Raw genomic sequence first — 24265 nt, 5'->3', positions numbered from 1 at the left:
AAACCCACACCTGGTTCCTGTACCTGTGTTTTCTTTTCAGTGGAGAGCAAATACAAGCAGAACACAGTAATGATGGAAGTACTAAGCAACATACCTCCTCTAATCACTAGATTATTTCATACAAAAGATGATGCCCTTCACTTTTTCTCGGAAGAAAGTGGCTGCTTCACGCACCCGGCTGCATACTGCAAGTACAGGGATGCATCTCCTCTGCAGCCTGAGCAACCACTGAGGCTGTGGTTTCAGGCAACTGCTCTTCGCTAGCTCATGGCAGCTCCCTCTTCAACAAACCTGAGATTTTGGACCCTGCCTTGAGATACCTAACTCTACAGGCACCAGCCAAAGAACTTCAGTCCAAGATCTGCAAAAGACCTAGTTCCCTCCTGAGCAGCATCTGGAGGCCAGGCAGGGTGTACCCAGGCACCCCAAATGGCAAGGCACACCTGTGTTTGGGCAACTTGGAAATCCGAGCTTATCTTCAATAGCCCAATCGAGTCAGGCTCACGATCTCTCTTACTTGCCTGCATCGCTTCCAAAAGTGAACTCTCCGCTATGTGCTCCCTTAGGGTTTTTTGACAATGTTATCTGTTGTTAGGTTTAAACTGTTTTTAAATTACTTCTACCCTACTGACTTCAGTTTTGCTTAATCAGGGCCACAGCAGAGGTGGCTAAGCCTCCTCCCAACCCAAACCCTACTATTAAGGAACAGCATCTACAGACACAGATGTTACCAGGAAACAAAATGAACAGTACAATGCACTTTCAAAGAACCGCGTAACAGAATGACCTTGTGATTGCAAAGTCCCCCAAAATCCAATCGCACCACCACGTGCGGCGCACATACCACCTTCAGCCACCATTTCAGGAAACAAGCTGGTTTCTGAATGATAGCATCCCTTAATAATCACCGTGGTAAACATTTATTCAGAAAATAGCTTTAAGACATGGATTGGGATTATCAGAGCGATAAACAGCAGGATCCTTTTGTCGTATTAAGTATCCCATAAAATATTACACTAACGTCTTTCAATAGTAGTAATGATACAAAGGTGGTTTTCTCAGCAGACAGTTGCAGGCTCCGTGTTTTACTCCTTTCCTTCTACCAAAACTTTTTTTTCCCCTTCAGTTTGTTGTTTTGCCCCTCATTTGTTAGTTGTATCCACCTGTCTTCTCTTGTTTTATGCATCCTTTGGACTGGTACTGACTTTAAGGTTGTGAATCATCTGGCACAGGGAGGATCTCTTCTATAGAAGCTCTCAAACCTTTCTGCAAAACTAAATAAATACGCAAATAACTGCAAAACTGAGTAACTCCAAAACCAGATAACTGCAATAATCTTTAACCAATAGAGAGTTGCTTCTGAATATTTTGGCCCAAATTATGCCATTTACAGTTTCTCTTGAAGAAGGATTTGACACATGAGTATAGCAGGGCCTTTGGAAAGCAGTAGTTGATTGAAGCAAGCAGCAGACAATATTTAACTGTTTCATGTAAAGTATTGCAATCAGAAGAGAGCTATTTAATATGATAGCTACTTTTGTTGCTGTCGTTTCACTCTTGAAAATGAAGAAAAGAGGGAGAATAAAGGTAAGACAAAATGGACTTTTCTCTCTTTTAATCTTTTATTCCTGGCAAGTAAAAATTACCCTAGTAATAATCCCCTTAAATGCCATGAAGTAAATAAACTTTTAAATGGAATGTCTTACAATTTACCTAATAATTTCACAACTTTCGGAAATTTTAAGGTTTTTGAAACAGGAACTTTTATATATCCAATTCATCGTAAATTAATCATAATTTATTGCAACAGAACCCATCGAGATTAATTCAGTTGACATTAATGTAAATGTCATCCGTATTTCTGTAGGTGCACCATTACAATTTGTCTGCAGTTAAATATTAGTCCATCATCACTTAAAATCAAGCTTGCCCTCGATTCTTCTCCCCAGTATGTCTTCTGGCCATACATAATGTAACTTGACTCTTGAGCTGAATGGGTACCGCTGCTCTGTCTGTGCCACTAAACTGCACTATCACGGACACACAATTTACGGTTTTGTATCTTGTCAGTCTGGAATGAGTATCATAAATGGGAAAAGTTATAGAACATAGCCAGTTAAATGAAATTCCCCATGCCCCTTAAGTTAAAAGAGGTGAAAGCGTCTTAAATTCCACACAAAAATTATCCCACCTTTTTGCAGAAGGAGGGAGCAATGATGCTGTAGCATTGACCAGAGAATGAAGAAAATCCTGTGAAGGAAAAATGCTTTGGCCCTATAATTAGACATGGGGATATAAAAAAAAAAAAATAGCATAGCTGTATTTTAAAGCAAAAATGGTGAAAAAGACTTTTTGTCATCTTTTTAGGCAAGGTGGGGAAGTTATTAACATAGATCACCCAAAAGGTGCCAGATGTCCTCACAGCCTGAACCCACGATAAGTTCCTGACAAATCCTGTACTTCTGAGCCATTTATGTTATTGGTTACCTGTATCACGTATGCAGTACTGAAGGGCTGACGGAGGTACCCGGCAAAAGAGGTACTCAACCTCAGTGCTGCACCTCACACACAGACAAAAAACAGACTGAACAGACTAAAATAGTTCCCTGCTGCAGGCAAGGGAGAACTTGTAGAAGGTCACTCTTCAGGTGCATATTGGGAAATTTGCCACCAGAAGGATCAGGGAGGAATGCAGTATATTCAAACACACAAAAATTACGTTCACTGTACGTATAATATTCATATGCAATAGACTTTTGCATTTGTAATACACACTGCCTTAGGGGGCGCTGGGGGAAGAGTTTTCCAAAGAATGAAATTGTTCTTTTAAAGGACAACCAAAATATACATGAATGATAAAGGGCATAGAGATGACAGAAATCAATTACCTTGATTGTATTCCTGATGTTCCACAGACATAATTCAGCAGTATAGATTTAACCATTTAATGAAAATTCCTTACAGTTACAGCCACTGTTCAAGCATACCTCTCGTGCTAACTCCACAGCTGAAAATAAAATCGTATCTTCTCATTTTTCTAAATCTTTGTATTTTTGCATTTGTGCCCTTTAGTATTTCCACGCTGACAGAATAATTAATTATCATTATGCACATTCAAAAAATTTATTGAAGTGTTGTTTTGGGGGTTTTGGTTTGGTTTGGTTGTTGTTTTTTTTTTTTAAATAGGATTTAGGGACATGTTTATAAAGAAAAATTGAAACTTGACTTGGCAACACTGATTACAGGATCTATGAATTTAAAGGAATTTGGGCAGGACTATGTCCAAGTGACATTGTTCAAGACAACATGACCATCTTTACAGTCTGTGGGAATTATTTGGTGAGAATCCTAACTCTTTTGCTGCAAACACCAAAGTCTCTGGTAGTCAAAGGGTACAAGTTGAAATCATCTCAGTGTTTGTTTCAAGGATTTACAGATGAGTGTTATTTTACACGACTAAAATAGGGAGCTCTGTTTCTAAGTAGGGCTCAAGAGCAGCCAGAAGTAGAGAGGCCAAGAGGACTGATCTCTGTTACTTTGATAGCTACATCACTGGTGTTTAGCAAGTATCTTACAAGCAATAGAGGTCTTGGATAGGTGCCGCTGGGTTTTAATTCCTATTTGGGGGTACAAGAGTTTAATACGTACCCTACCAAAACACCAAAACGACGCAGGAATTCAGTTTTCAGCTTTTCCTTCTCTCAGCAGGAGACTGTAGTTCTTTTTTCCAAACAGTTGAAAACAACAAGAATGTCAGCAAAATATTCAGAGAATGGAAATGCTTGAGGTAGAGGAGAAGAGAATTATTTACATATATGCTTTTCCCAGATTTGGAAACTTCTTTTTCAGCTCTGCTTGCACTCACGTTTCTTCCCCACTTACTGCTGCTTGCTAACAGAAAACTTTGTTTAATTGTGTCAGAGCTAACAGGAAAACGATAGTACATCACCCGGCAGATTCAAACAGCAGGAAGACAACTTTGCCAAAAAATAAGTAAGTAGATAAATTACTTTTCAAAGCACTGATAAGTAATATCAATAAAAGTTTTATTATTGATGTGTCCGTGCGCTAAGCAGCAGACAGCGAAAGACCAGTTGACTAGTGTGGTTTACAGCTTGCTCACTAAACAGGAAACCACTGAGCTTCCCTCTTTGTTCAAAAGCTGCTGCTAACCTAAATTATCTTGTAATTCTGAGAGCGGGACAGTTGCAACTCGAAGATTTGTGTTGTTTTTTCAAAAACTTTGGGCAATTCCAAGGGTGGATGTTTAGATACTAGATAAAATACATGTGCATTAATGCAGTCCTAATGTGATCCCTGTCCACATCTTCCTTGCAAAATATTTCCTGCTGGTGTTTCTGAATACTAAGTACTACTACTGCAATGATCCATAAGTGTCGCTGGACAGGCTGATACAGAGCTCAGGTCCAGTGGGTAAAGAGGTTGATGGTGAGATAACCACCATCCAGGACACCACAGTAAAGTGAAGACCCAATTACACATTTCTTCTGCACTCAATATATCTCATGTATTCCCTATGGCTGAGTAATAGCTGGATGGAAGAATACCACATCAGGACTAGGGGAAATTGTTATACTTATTCCTCTGGCTGGCAGAATGGGAAGGGAGCCATATGCAATGGCACAGCTGCACGCTAAAAGAGAGGTTTAGCTCCTACCTCCCTAAGAAAATTCATTCCTCGAACAGTATACTGATTATGCTAAAGCATCAATAAGGCTGTTACAACATTTATGTCCAAAATGAGTGCTTGCAAAATGAGCAGAGCTCTCTGCAACTGCACCAAACTTGGAGCTGTAAGTGAACAGAAGTGTAAGGTTTGACCTAAAATTGTTGAATTTCCAAATCTTTCAAATCACTTTTCAAATTTAATTATTATCCTTGCAGCTTTCACTCATTCTGTTAAGCCAGACTTTTTGAGAAGTTTCACAGACCAATGGCAACTTCTAATATTAAAATGGATTGTTTTGTTTTTTTTTTCTTTTTTTATGTCTTTAGATCTTGCCCAAACATATGTGCAGTAATGAATCTGGATATACATCCAAAAGGTAAAATTCTTTCAGTACTGGAAAAGGAAGTACTATAGCATGTCTTTTTACCTTACTTATTACCCAGAGTCAGTGACAGTTTGTAACATGCAAGGCATAAAGGATCAGAACATTTTAAGAAAATAAAAACTCAGATTAGTTGTAAGAAAAAAGGAAAAGAAATAGATATACATTAACTGGAAATTGGATATCCACTAATGAAGAAAGCAAAAGGGCACATAAAATTATCTAACTAAATAGGGGCCCAACTAGCCAGATAAATTTATTTGGCATACCACGTGTTTATTGTGTTATGCGAAGTTTGCTTCAATGCATTCAATACCAATATAATACAGAAGATTTAGATTTAGGGCTGGAAAAAGCAGTTCTGGAAAAATAAAATGCAGCAGACTATTGCACGTCTTTTATTCTCTAAGGATAGCTGGCCCTACCACAAAAGTTCACCACAACCGGCATTTATTCACGTGCCTTTTTCACAGTCTCTGAGGCAAAGCCTGCCTAGTCTTTTGCTTGCTCTTGGAATTAAACCTATACAATTCAGGAAGCTTCTGCTTGTCTTGCTTAACCCCTCTAGAGGCTAGAGGAAGATGTCGATGTACTTAACAGGACAAGTTTTTACACCATACTTTTGGACCAGAGAGGAAAAAAAGTGACTGAAAACTCCTATGCAGGTTCTTCGTTGCAGCATTTCCAGCCTCATTTTTATCTATTGCAGTGGTTAGGAGACACCCTGTCAGGATCACAAGGTTTATTAAAATATAACCCACAATACTTTATCGCATTCTGTCACCGGCTGAAATACCACAAACAGTGACTAAAAAACCACTGTGTGTTCACAGACTCACGGAAGTCACCGGGAACAGATTTACCTTCTGCTTTCTCATTTGAAGAAGGGCTACGTTTCTGACATTGGGTTTTCATGTACAAATCGCTAACCTATCGCCCTTCTTGAACAGACGTTTTTTAGGTCACCGTGAAAAGTAGGCAAGGTTGCCACAAAATACATACCATTTTATTCCCTCGCAAATTAAAGAGAAATTAACGTCTTCCCTTTTGTCCTTGGCCATCAGGCATTCTCTGTCAACTGGCAGAAACACACCCACGCATATACCATAGAAATATAACACCTTACAATCGTGTTAACTGATACACTCCATTTATTAATCTGACAGAGGATGTAGCAAAGCCACAACAAATTTTCAGACTGAATAAAATATGATCGCTCCCTATAGCCTGAGAAGACTTTGACTCTTGCCAGCCGTAGGTCTTCAGCATGCAGTGAAAAAATATCGATGCCAGAAGGTCCAGCTAATTGCAACTACCTGGCACAAAGATTCTGTCCTATTTCATCCCTGTACAACAGCCAGCGCACCAGAATCGTCACCGGGAAATTGGATGTTCCAGTGTGATATATATATATATATATCTCAAACAGCAGAAATAGTCTCCCCCCAAGCAGTGAGCCTCTTCAATGATCTTCCACCACCCGGATGGCACGCAGCACTTCTCATTCTGAAGGCCCCATATGTGCAGCATAGCTGACAGCATGAAATATTCATCTTCACTACCAAAATGTCATTCTTAAATAACAGGAGGAGACGTTTCTAGCTGGTTTGCAGTCCTCAGCTAGCGCAGAGCAAATATTTGGACATTCACCTTATGTAAAGGGAATGCCCGGAGGAGAGTAGCAACGCCGCCTCTCCCTTCACTCACGCTGTGCAAAAGAGGCGTTAGAAGAAAAGGAGAGGGAGGGCTGGAGATCCTCCAAACTCGGGTGATCACAGTGTAACAGAATAGATTATAAACTAACCTGGACATCAAATCATAAACTGAAGTTATAGAGCAATAAATCACCCCAAAGACTTGTGTCAAACACTCTCCTTTGAGCATTAAGCCATGAAATTCATGGCTAATAGCTTTGATGTTTACCACCGTTAGTCATTTCTTATTGCGGAGGACAGAATGAGCATTTTTTTAACTAACAGAAGTTAAAAGGCTACAATTTAAGATACCGATTGCCTTTTTCCATTATTATATTTGTATCCTCTCATCTGCCTCAGTTTTCCCCGGTAATATTATTGTTTTAACTGCGTTTTCTTCTGATCTGCACCAGCATAACTAAACAGAAAATCAGACAACTAGTTTGCATGAATAACTCTCCCTTCCCCCCCTGTGAATGACCCTCTGAGCAGAGATAAAAGTATTATGCATATTGAATAAATGAACATTCAATGCCATCTGCTGGGGTATATAAAACCCTGCAATACCAGGCTCAGGCAGTGTTCCGACCTTAAAAGAACAATAGCAACAAATGTGAAGAAGCTGTTTAGGTGAAGACTGGCTTCTTTCACAACACAGCTGGAAGGGAGGGTTGGGGGATGCTGCCCATCTTTCACATACTTGCACAAGGTATAACAGCTGGGCAAGAAGTGGGTCTGGTTTCAACTCTCTCCATGGCCTAAAAAGGTTTCAGTCCACTCCCTTCCTCCTAAGCGTTAGATCATGCTATAGCTATACGTTATGGGTTAGGCTTAATAGAAGGAATTTCATTCTCTGCTTTTGAAATCAGGCTATTGTGTAGCCACAGACGCAAAAATGTGAGGCTACAGGCAGCCTAAGCAAGGACTGCTTCAGCAGCCCAGAACAAGAGCACGTACTGGGCAAGGAGATACCATGGCTCTTTTGCATGAAACAGTCACTGGATTACATGTGTAAATCAGGTTAAGGGCAGAACTTGGGAGTCTCTTCTCAAGTAAACACACTCTCCTGTTCCCTAGTTTTTTGGCCCTGTAACTTATGCTCTCCTGGCTATACCATGAGACAACTTCCATGGGCAGACAGCCACTACCTAGAAGAGTTTATTGCCTGGTAGCTGGAGAGTTCTCGGGTTTGGAAAACATGACTTTGGAGCCTCTCAAGCTGAAACCAGGACTCAAATTTCCTGGGCAAGTGCTGTGCTACTACAGAAAAGACATCAGCACAGCTCAGTTTCCAGTTCGGTCTGAAAGCAGGAGGTCAGATTTTCTTCTGCCACTAAAGGAACAAGGTCTATTTCTATTCAGAAGAGGGATTTCCAGACCAGGATCCCCAGGCTCACCAGGGTGAGCCCTTACAGTTCTGCACCAAGCATCAAAATTCGGGAGAGAGAGAGGACAAGCACATCCTTCTCTGAGTATTTCCTGTGGGCGGGCTTAGACATGCCAGTGGTTGCAAATCCCATTTCCACACAGCTACTTCCTCATGCATTGCATAGGTCAGCAAACTCATGGGTGGATTTGCTTCATCTCCTTTGGTTTAGTATCTGTAAAATACTGTGCAGCTGACAGATTTTTATTCCTTTATATAAGTTATTAGTTATTGTATCATTTTCTACAGAATGACACCTGCTGACATTATTTTCTCCGTTTCATACAGAAAACAGAAGAACTGTTCCTGCTAATACTTATCATTTTGTAAGTATCACACTGTTCTTTGTGAAATTTTACTTTTCTTTCACTTCTTGATCTGTGTTAATAACATCTTGGCTATAAAGCTGGTAACAGAAAATGTAATCCTCACTGTCAATGCAAAATAAAGCATGAGAATTTTGAAGTATATATAAGAAAATCTACTTTGTTTTAGTGGGAGCTAGATTAGGGGAGTGACTCAGTCACTAGTCAATTTTCGATTTGTGGTCTGATTCTAAAATACACCTTTATCATAAGATCACGTGAAAATAACAGGAGTCAAGCTGAACAAGCATGTAAGTCATAAACCTCGAGGTTTAGTATGTAACAAGTGCAAATGAAAGCTGCAAAGTTAACAGTACACATAAGAGGCATTTCAGTGTCTTTCCATTTTTATCTGGGAGCTGGTTTTGAGTTTCAGCTCAGGTGCATAAGAAAAGACTGCAAATACCTTACAAGTTAGAGAAAGAATAAAAGAAAGCACAGTTCTACTGCTTAATAAGCAAGTTGAACAAGCAAAGAGTGACTAAAGAAAGCTGATGTAATCAATACTTTGGCTGCTTCAGGTTTCATAGAAAGGTTAATTACAATCAGACGCTATATGGAATTAATACCAACTAGAAGGCAGTAATAGCACAGAGCGGAACAAGGAAAGAACAGCCAAGAGAATATTTACTTGTGCTAAATCACTTAGGGACGCATTTGAAGTAATTTCTGAGACATTAATTGATTATCTTTGGGAACTCTCCAAGGAGTCCTGAGTTCCTAAAGCAATGGAAAAGAGCAGTGGTAACCTCAATTTCTTACAAGAAAGAAAGCAGATCCTGAGGGTTTATTGGATACCTGGAGAGGCTATTAAACAAAGTCAGTGTGAAAGCAACTTTTGGAAATAATAAGTCTGATTGTGTAAAACATAGCTAATGTGAACACGAAGAACATCTCTGCAACTCATCAAACCAATTTCTTTCTCGGCAGAAATACGAGCGTAGTGGGTAGAAAGAAAACAGTAGATGTGGTATATCTTGATTTTTGCTAGGTCTTTGACATTTCCCAGAAGACAGTCTCACAAGTAGAAACCTGGGAACCTGGTCTAGATGAAAACGTGTGAAGTGTTTGCACAATTGATTGAAAAATTATCCACCCTCAGCCTAGTTGACAGTAGTCTGCTACCGAACTGCAAAGAGTTAGGCAGCAGAACAGCCTGCAAACCCCGGTATCCTGCAGGGCTCTGTCTAGGGCATGGTGGTGGTTTTTTTATGTACTGTTATAAAAAGGCAAAGCTCACCCTGAAATGTACTGTCAAGAACACTTCTTGGGGGTCTGCTTGATGTTGTAATAAAGATGTGTACAACCTGGAGAGAGTTCACAGGAAAGTGACACTGGGGATAACAAGGTTCAAAATCTTTTAAATTGGTTGACAACTCGAGAAAGCTTTCAAGAATTGTACTTCCTTAGTGAGAACACCAAAAAGAAATATAATTATAGGCATGCAGCATAGTAAAGGCTGAAATAAAGTGGATAGTAATCAATTTTTTTAGTGTCCTTAGAGGGTACAACAAATCGGTTTAATTTGTAGGACTCAGGAGAAAAAGCATGAACTGAAAGGACAGTTAACCAGTGGAAGAAGATACCTCAGGAAGCTATTGATTCCCCATTACTAGTGAGTTCAAGATGAGATTAAAACAAACATTAGGGAAGATACAAGTGAGTGGATGCACCTATACTGCCTCTAGTAGCAAAATATGACTTACAAAGCCACTGGCTGCCCTCAGTTGAGTTCATTTGGCAGTAATCTCAGCTTTGCACTGTTTGTGCATGTCTCCTCCTGAAGGAAGCCAGCAGTTATGTTCCAACACGTACACAGGGAGTATGAAGGGTGAAGTAGGACTCCAGAAAATAATCTTGAACAACTTAGCACAAGTGTATAGACACATCCAGAGACATCCTGCGTCACTCTCAGCACCACATTTTTGTGGATTCCACTGTTCAACAGATATTTGCTATTGCATTCACTTGGACTGCACACTTGTTGGCACAAATTCTCAAAAACAGTGCACGTTTTTTATTTTAAAGCATGACATTTGTGATGAGCTAGTTAATATATTCTTGCAAGTAACATACCTAAACAGTTAGTACAATACAAATACCACATGCCCCATCCCTGGAAGGGTTCAAGGCCAGGCTGGATGAGGCTTTGAGCAACCTGGTCTAGTGGCAGGAATGTTGGAACTAGATGATCTTTAAGGTCCCTTCCAACCCAAACCACTCCATGATTCCATGATTATAATGTAAGGCACAGTTTCAAATGTCTGCAATGATCATAAAATTAAACACTATCATTATATTTTCAGGAGTGGTGATAGGCCAAATCCAGAGAGACCTAAACTGTCACCCAAATGGCTATTTTATGAATCAAAATAAAAAAATGTAGATCCTCAAAACCCATGCTCAACTACTTTCCAACCCTTCATTCTCCATCAGAAAATTTCCTGAGCACCAAATGGTCTGGTTGTGGTAGTCAAATGTTTCCAAATCTGAAATTAATCTTGAACTAAAATTTATTTGTATTATCTGTGTATCTCTTCTATGCAGAACAAAGATTTGAAAATGAAGGGCGAGAGTGACTTACAATCTTCCTCCAAGGCATCTGATGAGGAAGAAGGTGATTATGAGATTGTAAGTTCTTCCACTCTGGAGGCCATCCATGCTTTGAGAATCCTTCCTGCTAAACCTCTACAGGAATCCGAATATGCAGGTAACTTCTGCTGTCTGCGGAAAATGAGCCAAACCTACAGTAAATAGGAACACTACAGACCTGGGGTTTTCCATCTGCCAGATATTCTTTAAAAATGAAACGGTTCACCTGAAGAATAAAACACTGGTGGGCAGAACAAGAAAAAAAGCTTTGTCTGCATCTTCATACCCTTATTTCCATTCGATTATGTTAAATTAATAACTACATGCTGCTTTTGTAATTTTAATATTACCTTCATGGGAGAAATTCTATGATCCCATTCCACCTGGAATGTACAAAAAACCGACTGTCCAGACCCACAGAAAAGCCCACTGCTATTTAAGTGTGGAAACCTTTAAGATGGAAAACATATTAAAGAACATATGGAACTTACCTCCGGATGATAACGTGCAGATGAAGAAATGTAGGATTCTTTTTAAAGGCATTCTCTGCCGCTTTCAATCGCAGTAATAAGCAATTACTTTGAGTGTATTTCTCAGGTATTCTTAACCTTGCAAGATAGCTGCATTAACCAAGTTTTGGTTTACTAAAGCCATTCTAAGTCACGTTTAACACCCACATGCACATAGACAATTAATATTCTGTTTACGGAAGTGAAATATCATCCTAGCCCTCCATTCTCGAAGCCATTATAAACACTCTGTGGAGGTTTTGAATCATTAAAAAACTGGGGGGAAATCCTAGATGAGGAAGAATGGAAAGCAGAAACCAAAAATATCTGAAAATACAGGATGAACATACATATGCAAGCTTGCCCAAGTTCACATCAAAGTCAGCGAAGACTTTTCTACTGATTTTTGTGGGACTTAGTTTGATGTCTAAGCAAATAGATGGCTCTTAACGTGAGTAAATTTATCAGTGTGCGAGCAGATCACAATCTGTCGGAACATCCAGATATTCTACGTTATGTTCCAAAGACTCATTTGCCTATGTTATTTGGAAATCTGAAATAAATTCCAAATACTGTTTTTATCTTAGTTAGTAGTAAAGACTTTCAGTCATCAGTCAGCATCTTTTGTTGTTTATGTAAGACTGTCCTGAAATACCAAAAAGACACCATTTTTGTTTTGTGATTTCAGAGAAAACACGTTAAACAAAAAGCTGGTTTTCGCCTGTGTGTTATGCCCAGTAACTATAATGTGACAGGATACAAGAGTGAGGAAAGGTCTGAAAATATATTTGCCGTCTTTCCTAGACAAATAACAATGCCCTTCAGGTATAAAATTAACGAGTCGAAAGCAGATGCTAGTGTACAACCTGTGCATTTCTTTTAGATGGCTGTGGGTACAGTATTTATTAAAAGCTAAAGTAAAAATTAAAACGCTTTCTAGAGAGAAAACCACCTCATGCCCCTCACAAATCCAGAACAACACAATGGCATTGCCAAGAACAGAGGTTCAAATGAAAAACAAATTCGCTAGTCTGTTCACAGTCTAGGTCAAATGTCTGCCTTAACTGCGTACCAGCTTATGAAGGCTTTTTTTTAACCCCAGTGAGGAGGTTAACCATAAAGCTATTATCGGGGTCATGCTTACATCCTCGAGACAGCTACTAAAATAATGGGGAATTTCTGAAAAGGAAAAAAATTAAAATGCTATAAAAATTGCAGGATCTGACCTGAAAAACATATTTTGAACATTAAAACCCCTTCTTCTTAAAACATAGTATTACTGAATTACTCAGTCTAGCTTTTTCTTCCTCTTTTACAGATAAACGTTGTTTAAGGCCTTCGGGTACCACTTCCCCAGTGAACAACCAGCACACATCTCAGCCCCCTCAACACTCCGCAGTAAGTAAAGATCTTAAAACCTAGTCACAGACTTCCCCTTCTCTGTAATATCATTTAAAGTTAAAAGTGCAGTCTATTTAAAGTCTTAGCCACACAACATTCGATTGTACAAGGTCACCCAAATTCCAGTGAGCCATCGCTGTTTCACTTTGCACCAACGTTCTCGCCACTTGCTTTCACTTGTTGGCTGCTGGGGATCTACCAAACATTAGAGGCATCTCAGTCAAGAGCAGTGCCGTTTCTACTAGCCCTGGTTTCAAGGATGACGACTAACATCACGTCTTTATTTTGTTTTATTAACAGAAACACACATCTGTTCCAGTGGGAAGGAGCGCGCCAAGTGTTAGAGGTATAATAAAAAAATCTACCCGTTTCTGCAATCAGAAAGAGAAATTGTTTCAATCTCTGCTTTCATACATAAGCAGAGACGGCAGATGATAGAATGGACACGGTTTTCAGAACAGCAGCCACTTTCCAAAACAATCATATTACAAAATTTGCAACGCTGTTTCAACTACCTAACATCAAAGTAATTATTTACAAAAGGAGCTATATTTCATCTGGTGAACTCCCTGTTCCTCAAGCGGGGGAGGCGGGGGATGGAGAGGGGGAAGCCATCCGGTTTAAAAATCAAGTTTTCTTTTTCCCTACGATTCTAAGAGAAGGGCCGGGGGGAAGCCTGTGTCTCCTGAACTGTTACACTAAAGGCTGCAAGATCCCTGCTATGCTTTACTTCGCCTTCTCATGATCTCATGCTTTTTGGCTCCCGGCTCTTCTCTAGCATTGTGAAATGAATATATTGTAAAGCGTAGTAACTATTTTTAAATAGTAATATCAACTTTAGCAATTCCTGCTAAGGACTTACATCCTAGGGTAACTATTTACAAATGCTGTCTGACAATGTACTCCTACTAAGAATATGCTAATTATATGGTATATCACCTAGCATATACTTTTTCTCCGCTGCTTTACCATTAACTGTAAATTTCCTTCAAAATCCTATAATTTCGAGTCACAAATGTACCTTTAATTTTTGTTTGTTCTCTTTTGTTTTTTGTGGTAAAATTGGAGACAGACTGCTCTCTTATTCTTCAAGAACCTAACGAGGTGTCCAACTATTAAATCCTTTGATTTATGGTTTTACTCAATCATAAGATTATTTTAAAAGTAGGTTTCTATATACTTTCCTGTATACTCTTTTTTTATATTTGATATACTTTAGATGTAGCAATATCTCATGAAGTCAACTACTGAAGGATAAAATACCTGATTAACCTTGAAAGAGTATGATATTTTTTTCTCTTATTTCCAAATCTTTGAACCATATGGTAAATATTGTCAAAAAGAATGCAATTGCCAAGCCAGGAAAATTTGATCCTTTATGTGTTTGCTGGAATGGCTGATTTTCAGACAGTAAGTGTTATATTTGAAAAATAACACAAAGAATTCAATGCAAAATAGAATTTGATTATTTTTTTCCTTTTAGTTCGTACTATAGTACAAAACATAGAGCCAAATAGTTCCTACCGATTATGAGAAAGTAAGCACTATCAAGTTTGCAAAATGAAAGGTTAGACTGACTCTTGAGAGCAAATCCTGATGTAGCTTGTAAAAAAAGATTAATTGAGAGAAATTCGAGTAATCCAGCTTCAAAACCTGCAGAAATCAGTAGGAAAGGTGCCACTGACACTTTGCCAGTTTAGATGAAGCTTCAAATTCCACCAGGATTTAGTAGGTTGGATTTACACTCTCCATGAGAAGCGTACTGACATTAAGAAAGATGAACCAAAGACAGTGCAGGCAGGTGAACTCTGCTGTTTGGGAACACATCTTATACATATGTTTCAGTACATCTTGAGCTAACAGTGCTTGCAGAGGAATATTTTTTTTAGACAATACACTGTTACTAAATGTACCTTAACATATATACTCATGCCCGGTGCTATTAATTGGTTTTGCCACAAGATGGCACGAACAGCACAGAAGAATTTCTGTCAACACTTACTTTGTAGAATTGTTATACATTTAAGGCACCAGTATTTTATTCAGAGCAATTTGTTATGGTTTACTTGAAGGAAAACTTAAGATATATTGCATGTCTTTTTACATTAGTTAGGATTTCAGTATGTAGAACTTAAGAAAACAATTTCAAAATCAAAATCTAATGCAAGTGGAGTAAAATAGGGGATTTTCTTAGTAAGATGTCCTATGGTCACTGAAATAATCAGTCATATTTTGGTAGATTTGAAAACAAAAAAACCCAGACTTACTGCCATTGACTTTCAAGACTTTTATAAATTTCTATACAAAAATCAAAACAGACAAAAATGAGTCCCAAACAACTTGATAAGCATATATATAAAGACTCTCAACAATATCTAAATTTACAATACCTCAATAAATATCACCCTCAAATGTTTCATTCTGAAGCCGGAGGTAAGACCAAAGTTCACTCTGTTTTATCAAGTATTATGACAATTTTTTATTTCCTTTATTTTATATTTTAAGCTAAAAACAATAAACCTTCTCTTCTCCTGCTTTAACTTTAACTAATTCCTAGTTATGTCTCTTATGAAATGAAAGTCTGTGGTACTAAAAAGATTTACTTGGCTACAGCGCGAGAAGATTCTGAACCCTTCTATGACCACCATAACTATCTAAGTACACTAAGTCTTATGTTTTATACGGAGAGAAGCACAAATGGGTGAGGACGAGTTACAAATCGCATCCGAATCCGTCCATGAGTCCACCCTTAAAAAAGGCTAAATAAAGTACAGATCGAACAAAATCCACACCATGTGCAATAAGCCTCATTCAGAGCCCATTGGCCTCAAGTGCAGAACAGCTGATGGAGAAAACACACTCTGTCCTGTCCAGTGACCTCTATCTCAGGTCTCAGGTGTGACTTGCTCTCGTTCCCACACATGATAACCTTCCACTGAACCTCTGAAGCTTCCAGCCCTAGCTTCACAGAAAGTAATGCTTCCCATTCAATAGCAGGAAAAGTTATGGATATATAGATGTGTTAGGTCAGATGTTAGGTACGGGGACAGCAACATGACCTTGGAGCAGAGTTCTGAAGGTAGAGCTGGGGAGGGGGAAGGATAGGGGTGGACTGCCAATAATAATGCCAATAATAATAACAACAACTCCAGAATAAAGCTATACTTTTTTTGTGAATTATATGGAAAGCAGTCTATTAACAATTATTAAAAATTATATATTATATCTTTAGGAGAAGGAGTGAAAATACATGGAGGCCAGGTAAGCAGAATCTTTCCTCAATTAAAATGTTTACAGGTCATTTTGCCATTGAATATATTTTTAAAAGCTCGTTGCAATTTTGCAACCACTAACTACAGGATAAGAGAACTCATATCTGCATTTCTACATTATCTCACTTATCTGCATTCATGGTTTACGTAGAAGTCTCTCACCTCTCACTGATTTTCAAACAGCATACTAAAGTATGATGTTATGTGTTGTAGAGCACATAAACCCCTTAACTGTTGACACAGGCATGTCTGCTTCATCTAAACTCTTTACATTTGTCTTAGTAAAACAAGGAAAGAAGTTTACACAGATTTTTGTTTCCTCTCTTTTCCAGAACCCCATGCCTCCCCCACGGTAAGATCACTTAAGAGATCATTTACCTGCAGTTCCTCTGGGAACTCAGTGCTAATGAATGCTCGCATCCATCTGTACCACCCGTGGTAACGAGATGACTGGAAGTGAGCCGGTATCCTTTCACTTCATGGCTCTGTTTGGACCCTTCTAGCTTCTGAAATGAAAGAAGGGAGAACAAAACATAAGCCATTAGTGTTGATAGCTGCAGCTCAGGCCCGCATCTCTAAAATTAACTCGGCTGAGCCTAGGACCAAGTCAAAAGCCTAGAAAATTTCAATGTGGTTCAACCCAGATATAAATTGTTGGGAAAAAAAAAAAATCTTCTGTTGATTTGTATTGGCACCTTAGGCTCTGCTCACCATGATAATGTTGACTTCATTGCCTCTTAAATCTTTCTGCCAATTTTTTTGCTACAAGTCTAAATTACATCCATAGAAATCAACTGGAATATTGCCACTCACTCTCACAGAAGACAGACCAAGCTCTATTCCATGAATGTATTTTTCTATTCTATGCCCACAAACTAATAATTAATCACTTCTTGATCTTTTCAGACCCAAACAATAATAACTGCTACAATTAAGACGTACTTCCAAAAGTCATCCAGGACTGACAAGCTTACTCCTCAGTGCCTGCACTGACTGCCATAAACGCTGTACACAAGTTTAAAATATGATTTGCATTAAAGACATATTCAGATTATTCTTTCAGTTAAAAAATGAAATAAGACCATAAAAGGACAGTGTAGCTTCACAAATTCAAAACTGTAAAAGTGCAGAAATAAGAAAAGTCTCATTTCATTATTCCACAATATTTCACTATGTTTCTATTTGCATCGTGGTGACCAGACTGGTTTTTAATTCTCTCACCCGATGTAATTTTGGTCTGTCCCATACAAATGCCCAAGGCTCCCTCCCCAGGAGCCCACCACTGAAGGGCAGGTCTGCAGTGCAGGATGGATGCACCTCTGCTTTTACTCACCCAAGCTCTCCGTGCTACAGCTCCCAGTTGGAGCTGGGCTGTGACTGGCAGGTCTCACAGCACAAGCAGAGCATGCCCACATCTGCCAGAAAACCCTGGGCAGGTGTTAGCTGTGAGTTTTCGGGGATGAAGGAGCAGATTTTCCCGTGTCTCTGAGCTGCAGCATGTTCCTTGGCTGGGCCTTACGCATGGCCATATCCACCCAGAAATATCAACCCGGGAGAGTTGTACTTGGCACGTACCAGTGAAGCACGTGAAAGCAGTGTTAAGTGGCACGTAACAGAGTACAGTAATGTCTTCCAACTGTAGAATATTATCCAAAATTCCTGTTGCTATTGAAGGGCCCCAAGAAGCTTCTGGACCTGAGCTAAGCTCAGCACAGTCCCTGTGCCTCCTTTATCCCCTAACAGTCCTTCAAATTTGCCTTTGACTTCTCTAGGCCTCTGAAGACACTGCCAAAGCAGTATCAGCCACTTCCTCCAGAGCCGAAGATAAGCAGCCAGTTCTTTCACACGAGGAAAACGCTCAGCCAAGCTCATACCTTTCCAATATCAGCAGAAGTCACAAGGTACGGGTGCATTCCTCATCCCCATTCCCTGAGGATCAAAACGCCTTCCCTGGTCAAACCACGAGACTTTACCTCCATCGCACCTCTGTTTTTACTTAAGAAAAAAAATTATTCTTTAGACAGCTGTGAATAATTGAGAGAAGTGGTATTTAGCGTAATGTGACACTAGCATTTTTTAAAGAAAAAAATGTCTAAAATAACGGTAAAGAAGGAAAGGAGTGGAAAAGTAGGTGGAACTTTCACAAACACTGTGTTTAAGGATTGTCCTACTTTTTCTTATTCATATTTAGAGGTTTTGCAATCACTTCTAAGTAGAAACAATTGCACTTGCTTAGCACAGTTGGTGAATCAAGTGATGGGGAAATACACTGACCGCACCAGACACAGAAATACATTCCACACCCCAAGGATGTTACGTTCAGCAAACGAAATGACTAATCTGTAGCCAGAAGTCTTGCTCCAGCCCATCAGACCAATGAATCCAGACTATGAGTCGCTTCTTGCCCTTTCCATCTTGCCCTCCTCTGTCATACATACACCACCCATTTTCATTCAGCATCCTGACACGGCAGCATGGATGAGCGCTGAGTCCTGAAGCACGAAGCGCTTGTGTCTTGCTGCATGACCAAGCATACACATATGTCAGGTTATGAGACTGGCTGCTTTTTTCACGTAACACACGTATCTAGTCAGATGAGCGTGTATGTACGCTGCTCACTGCCATGGAACCAGATGCATATGTCCTCTTGCTGTGTGACCAAAACACACTCAGAAACGGGGATGGTGGTGGACACATGCTGGGAAGAGGAACGACACACATCCAGGGGACACAGGGTATAATGCTCAAATGCCTCTCGACGAAAACCTATTGCGGCCAAAAGTTTGGGCACGACTGAGCTGTGCCGATCCTGTCCATCCTTCCATAAATAGTTTTGATTTCAGTCCATCAGGATGGAATTTTGCTTCATTTTATAAAGGTCACTGCAAATCCCATTGGGGAAAAAAAAAAAGCTAACAAATCAATGAAGTAATCTTCTGCTTAAGTATATACTTAAGGAGTGAACTCTAACTATGGTGGGATTTTTTTCCTGATTGATGCTTAAATTCTTTCATGGATGAGATTCCAAAAGCTGTTGGTTATAAGACCTTTTATTAATATGAAGGAGCTTCATATTCAGATGCGTGACCTGACCTATAGCTGCAAAGTTCCAAATCCCATGACTGGTCCCCTCCCTCAGAAGGGCAGCACATACATTTAAAGCTCTGTGAGAACTGTTATAAGCCTTGTTTGCCAGCAGTCATCAGTATGCAAAGCACTCGGATTTGAAAGGCCATATTATAAAGCCAAAATCTGTAATACAAATACATGTCATTTCTTACGCTAGAATTAAAAAGCGGCAGCAAAAATCATAACCAGCAAACTCCACACTGCAGTTATAGATACCAAAATATTTCCAATAGGCTTGGGTTTTTTTAATGGTACTAGATTTTTTTAATCACTTGAGTAAGAGACTAAGACCACACATAATCTGGGGAAGGCACTTCACAAATTTCCCACACAAGCACTAAACTCAAAATATTTCTCACTCATCTTCAGTCCAGTCACAGCTTTGTAAGGAGAAAACATACGTATGAGCTCAGTGCGGAGGAGTACGGCACGACAGCCGTTATCTTCTAGACTGTAAGCAAACCTGTCAAACCACAGACATGATTTAGCAGTGCAAGTCCTGTTTTCCAACAAGACTTGGAAGACTTAAAAAATTAAACACATCATTATTTATACACTCTATAAATAGCCTCATAAAAAAAATATAGGCATGGGCAGGATCCTGGAATGTATCTTAGAAGCTTTGGTGAGGTTTAAACTTCTACATGCCTGTGGTAGGCAGGCCTTATGAACGGCATGTCCTCTTGTGGTGGAGGCCAGCCCTACACGCACACCTTTATTATCGCTTAATTTTATCATGCACCCAATGTCTTGAATACAGCCTTTCACACGTCAGATAATGACCCTGAAGACCAAGCTAACAAATTGCAGAAACTACCACAAAAGCAACTATCCAAACCCAAACCACTTCCTCTCCTTTCTCCTAGCCTTCCTGAAACTTTCCCCTAACGGATCATTCCCAGATTTCTTGCCTCTTTAACCCTCCATGCTGATGTTTCCAGCACAGGCACAAGGAAGGGACCCCTTCTCAATGAGCAAGTGTTGAAAAAGAGCTCCCAGGGTTTTCTATACCATGTCTTCCTTTTGCATTCTGTCTGACTAATTTAGCAAAATAACTGACTGTCATATTTTCTCAGGCTAAGAGGTAAGCTAAGCAGGGACTGCATCCTGCAGCCTTCAAAAAACTACTAGATTCTTATCCACACCTTACGTTGCTGAATAACTTCTAAAATCTGGTTCCCTATCTCTTTTATTATGAGATACGTGCTGGTAAGAAACAGGAGCGTTCATCATACCTAGGAAAGATGTCAGACTCAATACATTGTCCCTTTTGGAAGGAAAATATTCTCTGAAGAACCTTCTCAGGAAAGGATATTCCTGTTTATCAGGCAGATCAGGAGAAGGCAGAAAAATACCTAACCACCTACTTGAGTGGGGCCATGAGGAGCATTCTCCATTCCTCTTTTACTGGTTTGCACCTCCTTTCCTCTACACTTTCCATTCTGCCTCTGTGAATGTTTCATTTTTGAAACTCTTCAGTCTTCAAGAAACTTACCTCCATTTATAGTTGACTTTAAAGTTCATAATAAGATTTTTTGGCATGAGATGAAAAGTGTTGAAGAAAGATGATAATCATTCATCTCTCTTCTCCCCTCCTCCCAGAATAAATCCTTAACAAAGACTTTTTTTCATTTACCGTAATTAATTCAGTGGATGCTATTCTTTTTTATGGAAGTCCATAACCTTCTCCTGCAAATAATTTATGTAAAAAAATAACTAGCCTCTGAATTTCTATAGCTGTAATAAAATCTTTCCCTTGCCAAGGGCTGTTAATTTTCAGTGATAATATAATCAAAGTATTTAAGTACTCAAAGTGATTTTTATTTTATAATAATTAAATGTTTTGCATATAATTCATTCTTTTCCAGACATCTATCCGTTAAGGAACTAAACAAAGTAAGTAATCATATTTGTATATATTAGGACTATAAAACCCATACATATTCCACAGCTGCGCATCCTCTCTTGTAACAGTATTTTAGCCTATTAGGTAAAAAAATACTATAGAATCGTATTAGCTTTGGGTCATAAGTGTATCTATCTTAAATGTGTGTCCCATTTTCCATACTGCTACTCTCTGAATGGCACGTAAGTCCCTGAAGTTGCTTGCAGAAATAAAACCATAGATACAGTGCAAAGCTACCTTCCCAAGTATCCACGTAAAAGCATGTCACAAGGACCAGATACTGGAAGTGTCTATGGACAGCGAACAGCAGGCGAGACACTCTTTCAGAGAAATAGAGATTCCACATAGATATTTAAAAGCAGAAAACCGAAATTATAGGGTTAATAGAGAAGTGTAGTAGTGTTACTGTGATGTAAATGCAAGGCTACCTCAAAAATACTTTTCAATGAGAGAAATAAAAATTGTCAAGTTTTATACCCAGAATGAACCTTGCCTATTACCACCCCCCACACACTCCCCTGCTCCTTTTTCCTTCTCCTTCCCCTCTCCTTCCCTAGGGCCTCTCACAAGTCCTGCAAAATCCATCACCTCAGACAAATGGCAGCTTTGCCCACAACATGGCTTCAGCAGCAACTGAGGGGGTCACCACGCTGCTGCTCAGCCACCTGCGTGGTCCTATGGCTTCCCCCAGCCGAAGCCCTCACCACCCTCCCCAGCGAGGTGGGGACCACAGCCACAGTGATGCATGGTCCTGGCCACCCTCTGAGCCCAGCACAGCCCACCAGCCCAAGCTCACACTCCGCTATGTCCTCAAACCTCCCGAGCCATGGGCAGCCCTATAAGCCCCAGTACATCCCCCAGTTCATCTCCCACTGGCCCCATCCTCCAGCTCACAACCCACCTTCCTCACAGCTGGTCTGCAAAGCTCCACCATGGGCAGCTCTAGGCTCTGGGCACCGCAGAGATACGTATGGCCTCAACACCAGAGATGCTGAAGCAGCAGCTCTGAGTTCCCCTGTCTGACAGAGACTAAAAAGCCCCTTCCCTGCCTCCCCGCACCTCCAAGCTGACCACCTCTCCTCCCAGCACAGCTGCCTGCAGCCCTGCCACCAGTGAGCCCTGCACCAACTGGCAGTGGGCAGAGGGCAGAACCCGAGAGAGGTGATGCTGGGCATGCACCTATAGGCATATATAATGCAGAACGCAGTAACTTTTTCACGGAGACTGGTAAAGGCAAGTGATTATTTTTTTTCAGATCCCAGTTTCTGTAAAAAAAGTTTTTAAGTTTCTTCACTTTCCATTTGGGCCAATAAAGTAAAGCAGAGGAAATGGGTTTAGTAATAAAGGGGTTTAGTTATGACAAGTGGTTTCCTTTAAGATGTATTGAGATACAGTCCCTACAATAACACAGAATGTTAAAGGATGTTTGTAAAATTCAGAGACAGGTTATAATTTATGGCACTTTGTGCTTCTTACTGAATGTTCTATTTACTGCACTAATAGGTTTCTGTTGTATTGCGTTTTTATCTTATTGCAAGGGGACAGAGGAAAGAAAGGAATCTCTACGCTAGTCAAGCCCAGCTGTTTCCTACCGCAGTGGGCTGCAGCACAAATCTATAGACTGGTTTTGCTCTAACTTTCAAATCCTTTGAGTTTTTCTTCTCCACAGTTCTAACTGGGAGGCTGTCCCAAACCTCACTCCTCCTGTGGTTAGAAACTCTTTTGGTTTGAAAGGTCACTAGAAAACATTGTTTGATTGCAATATTGTAATTAACATTTAATGTTAAAAAAAATATATATATTGGCCAGAAAGATAATACATTAACACAAAAAGCTTTGTCTTATCCTACATACTGACTCATTACAAACCAAATATGAAAACAAGCCCAAGAGCAATAAATATCTTACATCTGCAATTAATATTTCTGGCTGGTCACTGTACAGCTGCACAAATACTGCAGCTCCTAACAGGCTCTTAGTTTGGCTACATCTTACATATTGTATAGCTCATAACACAGAAAAGATAAAATTTAATTTGCATTGCTTCCCATTCAGATAGATCTGAAGACATAAATCATAGAATGGTTTAGATTGGAAGGGGCCTTGAAGATCATCAAGTTCCAACATCCCCGCCATAGGCAGGGACACCTCCCACTAGACCAGGTTGCTCAAAGCCCCATCCAGCCTGGCCTTGAACACCTCCGGGGATGGAGCTTCCACAACTTCTTTGGGCAACCTGTTCCAGTGCTTCACCATAGTAAAAAGTTTCTTCCTAGTATCTAATCTAAATCTATCCTCTTTCAGTTTAAAGCCATTACCCCCCATCTTATCACCACATGCCCTTCTAAAAAGTCCTTCCCCAGCTCCCCTGTAGGCCCCCTTTAGGTACTGGAAGGCCACTATAAGGTCTCCCAGAGCCTCTCTTCTCCAGGTTGAACAACCCCAACTCTCTCAGCCTCTCCTCATAGGAGCTCCATAGTTTCATTGTGACCCGGAGGGTCACAGAGTGTGCCCTTGTTGGGGGTACAGACACCAAACAGCAGGTCAATAGGTTTGAGAGCAGGACAGCCCTTCACCAGGACCCAGGCAGGCTGTAGGAAAGGGTCAAGAGCAGCCTCCTGAAATTGGAAAGGACAAATGCAAAATCCTGCCCCAGGGTGGACTAACCCCCTTGGCAGCAGCTCTGCTCAAAGGGACTTGGGGATCCCAGGCTGAACACGAGCCACTGGTGTGCCCTTGGTGGCCGTAAAGGCTAATAGCGTATCGAGCTGTATCAACAGAAGCATAGCCAAGAGATCAAGGGAAGGGACTATTGCCTTTTACTCATCTCTCATTAGATGACACCTGGAGTACTGCACAAGGCTGCTGTTGACAAGAGTGGGTCAGCAAAGGGTCGCCA

At 40.1% G+C, this 24265-nt stretch overlaps 1 protein-coding gene across 1 annotated transcript in view; it reads left to right on the top strand.

Annotated features, from left to right (window-relative positions):
• Nucleotides 1–3306: 3306 nt before the first annotated feature.
• Nucleotides 3307–24265, top strand: part of CLNK (cytokine dependent hematopoietic cell linker) — a gene marked incomplete at both ends in the record, with an annotated part of 34378 nt that continues 13419 nt past the window's right edge. Inside the window, 9 exons of the mRNA XM_082483092.1 lie at nt 3307–3392; nt 3922–3993; nt 5017–5095; nt 11105–11267; nt 12977–13056; nt 16664–16683; nt 18104–18232; nt 21329–21356; nt 21924–22086. Of these exons, the coding sequence (XP_082339218.1) occupies nt 3307–3392; nt 3922–3993; nt 5017–5095; nt 11105–11267; nt 12977–13056; nt 16664–16683; nt 18104–18232; nt 21329–21356; nt 21924–22086 (820 nt within the window). The remainder of the gene's footprint in view (nt 3393–3921; nt 3994–5016; nt 5096–11104; nt 11268–12976; nt 13057–16663; nt 16684–18103; nt 18233–21328; nt 21357–21923; nt 22087–24265) is intronic.

The sequence above is a fragment of the Vanellus vanellus genome (genome assembly GCF_965231255.1).
Source record: "Vanellus vanellus genome assembly, chromosome: 4".
NCBI lineage: Eukaryota > Metazoa > Chordata > Aves > Charadriiformes > Charadriidae > Vanellus > Vanellus vanellus.
The sequence above is the reverse complement of the archived record's forward strand: the minus strand, read 5'-3'. Positions and strand labels throughout refer to the sequence as shown.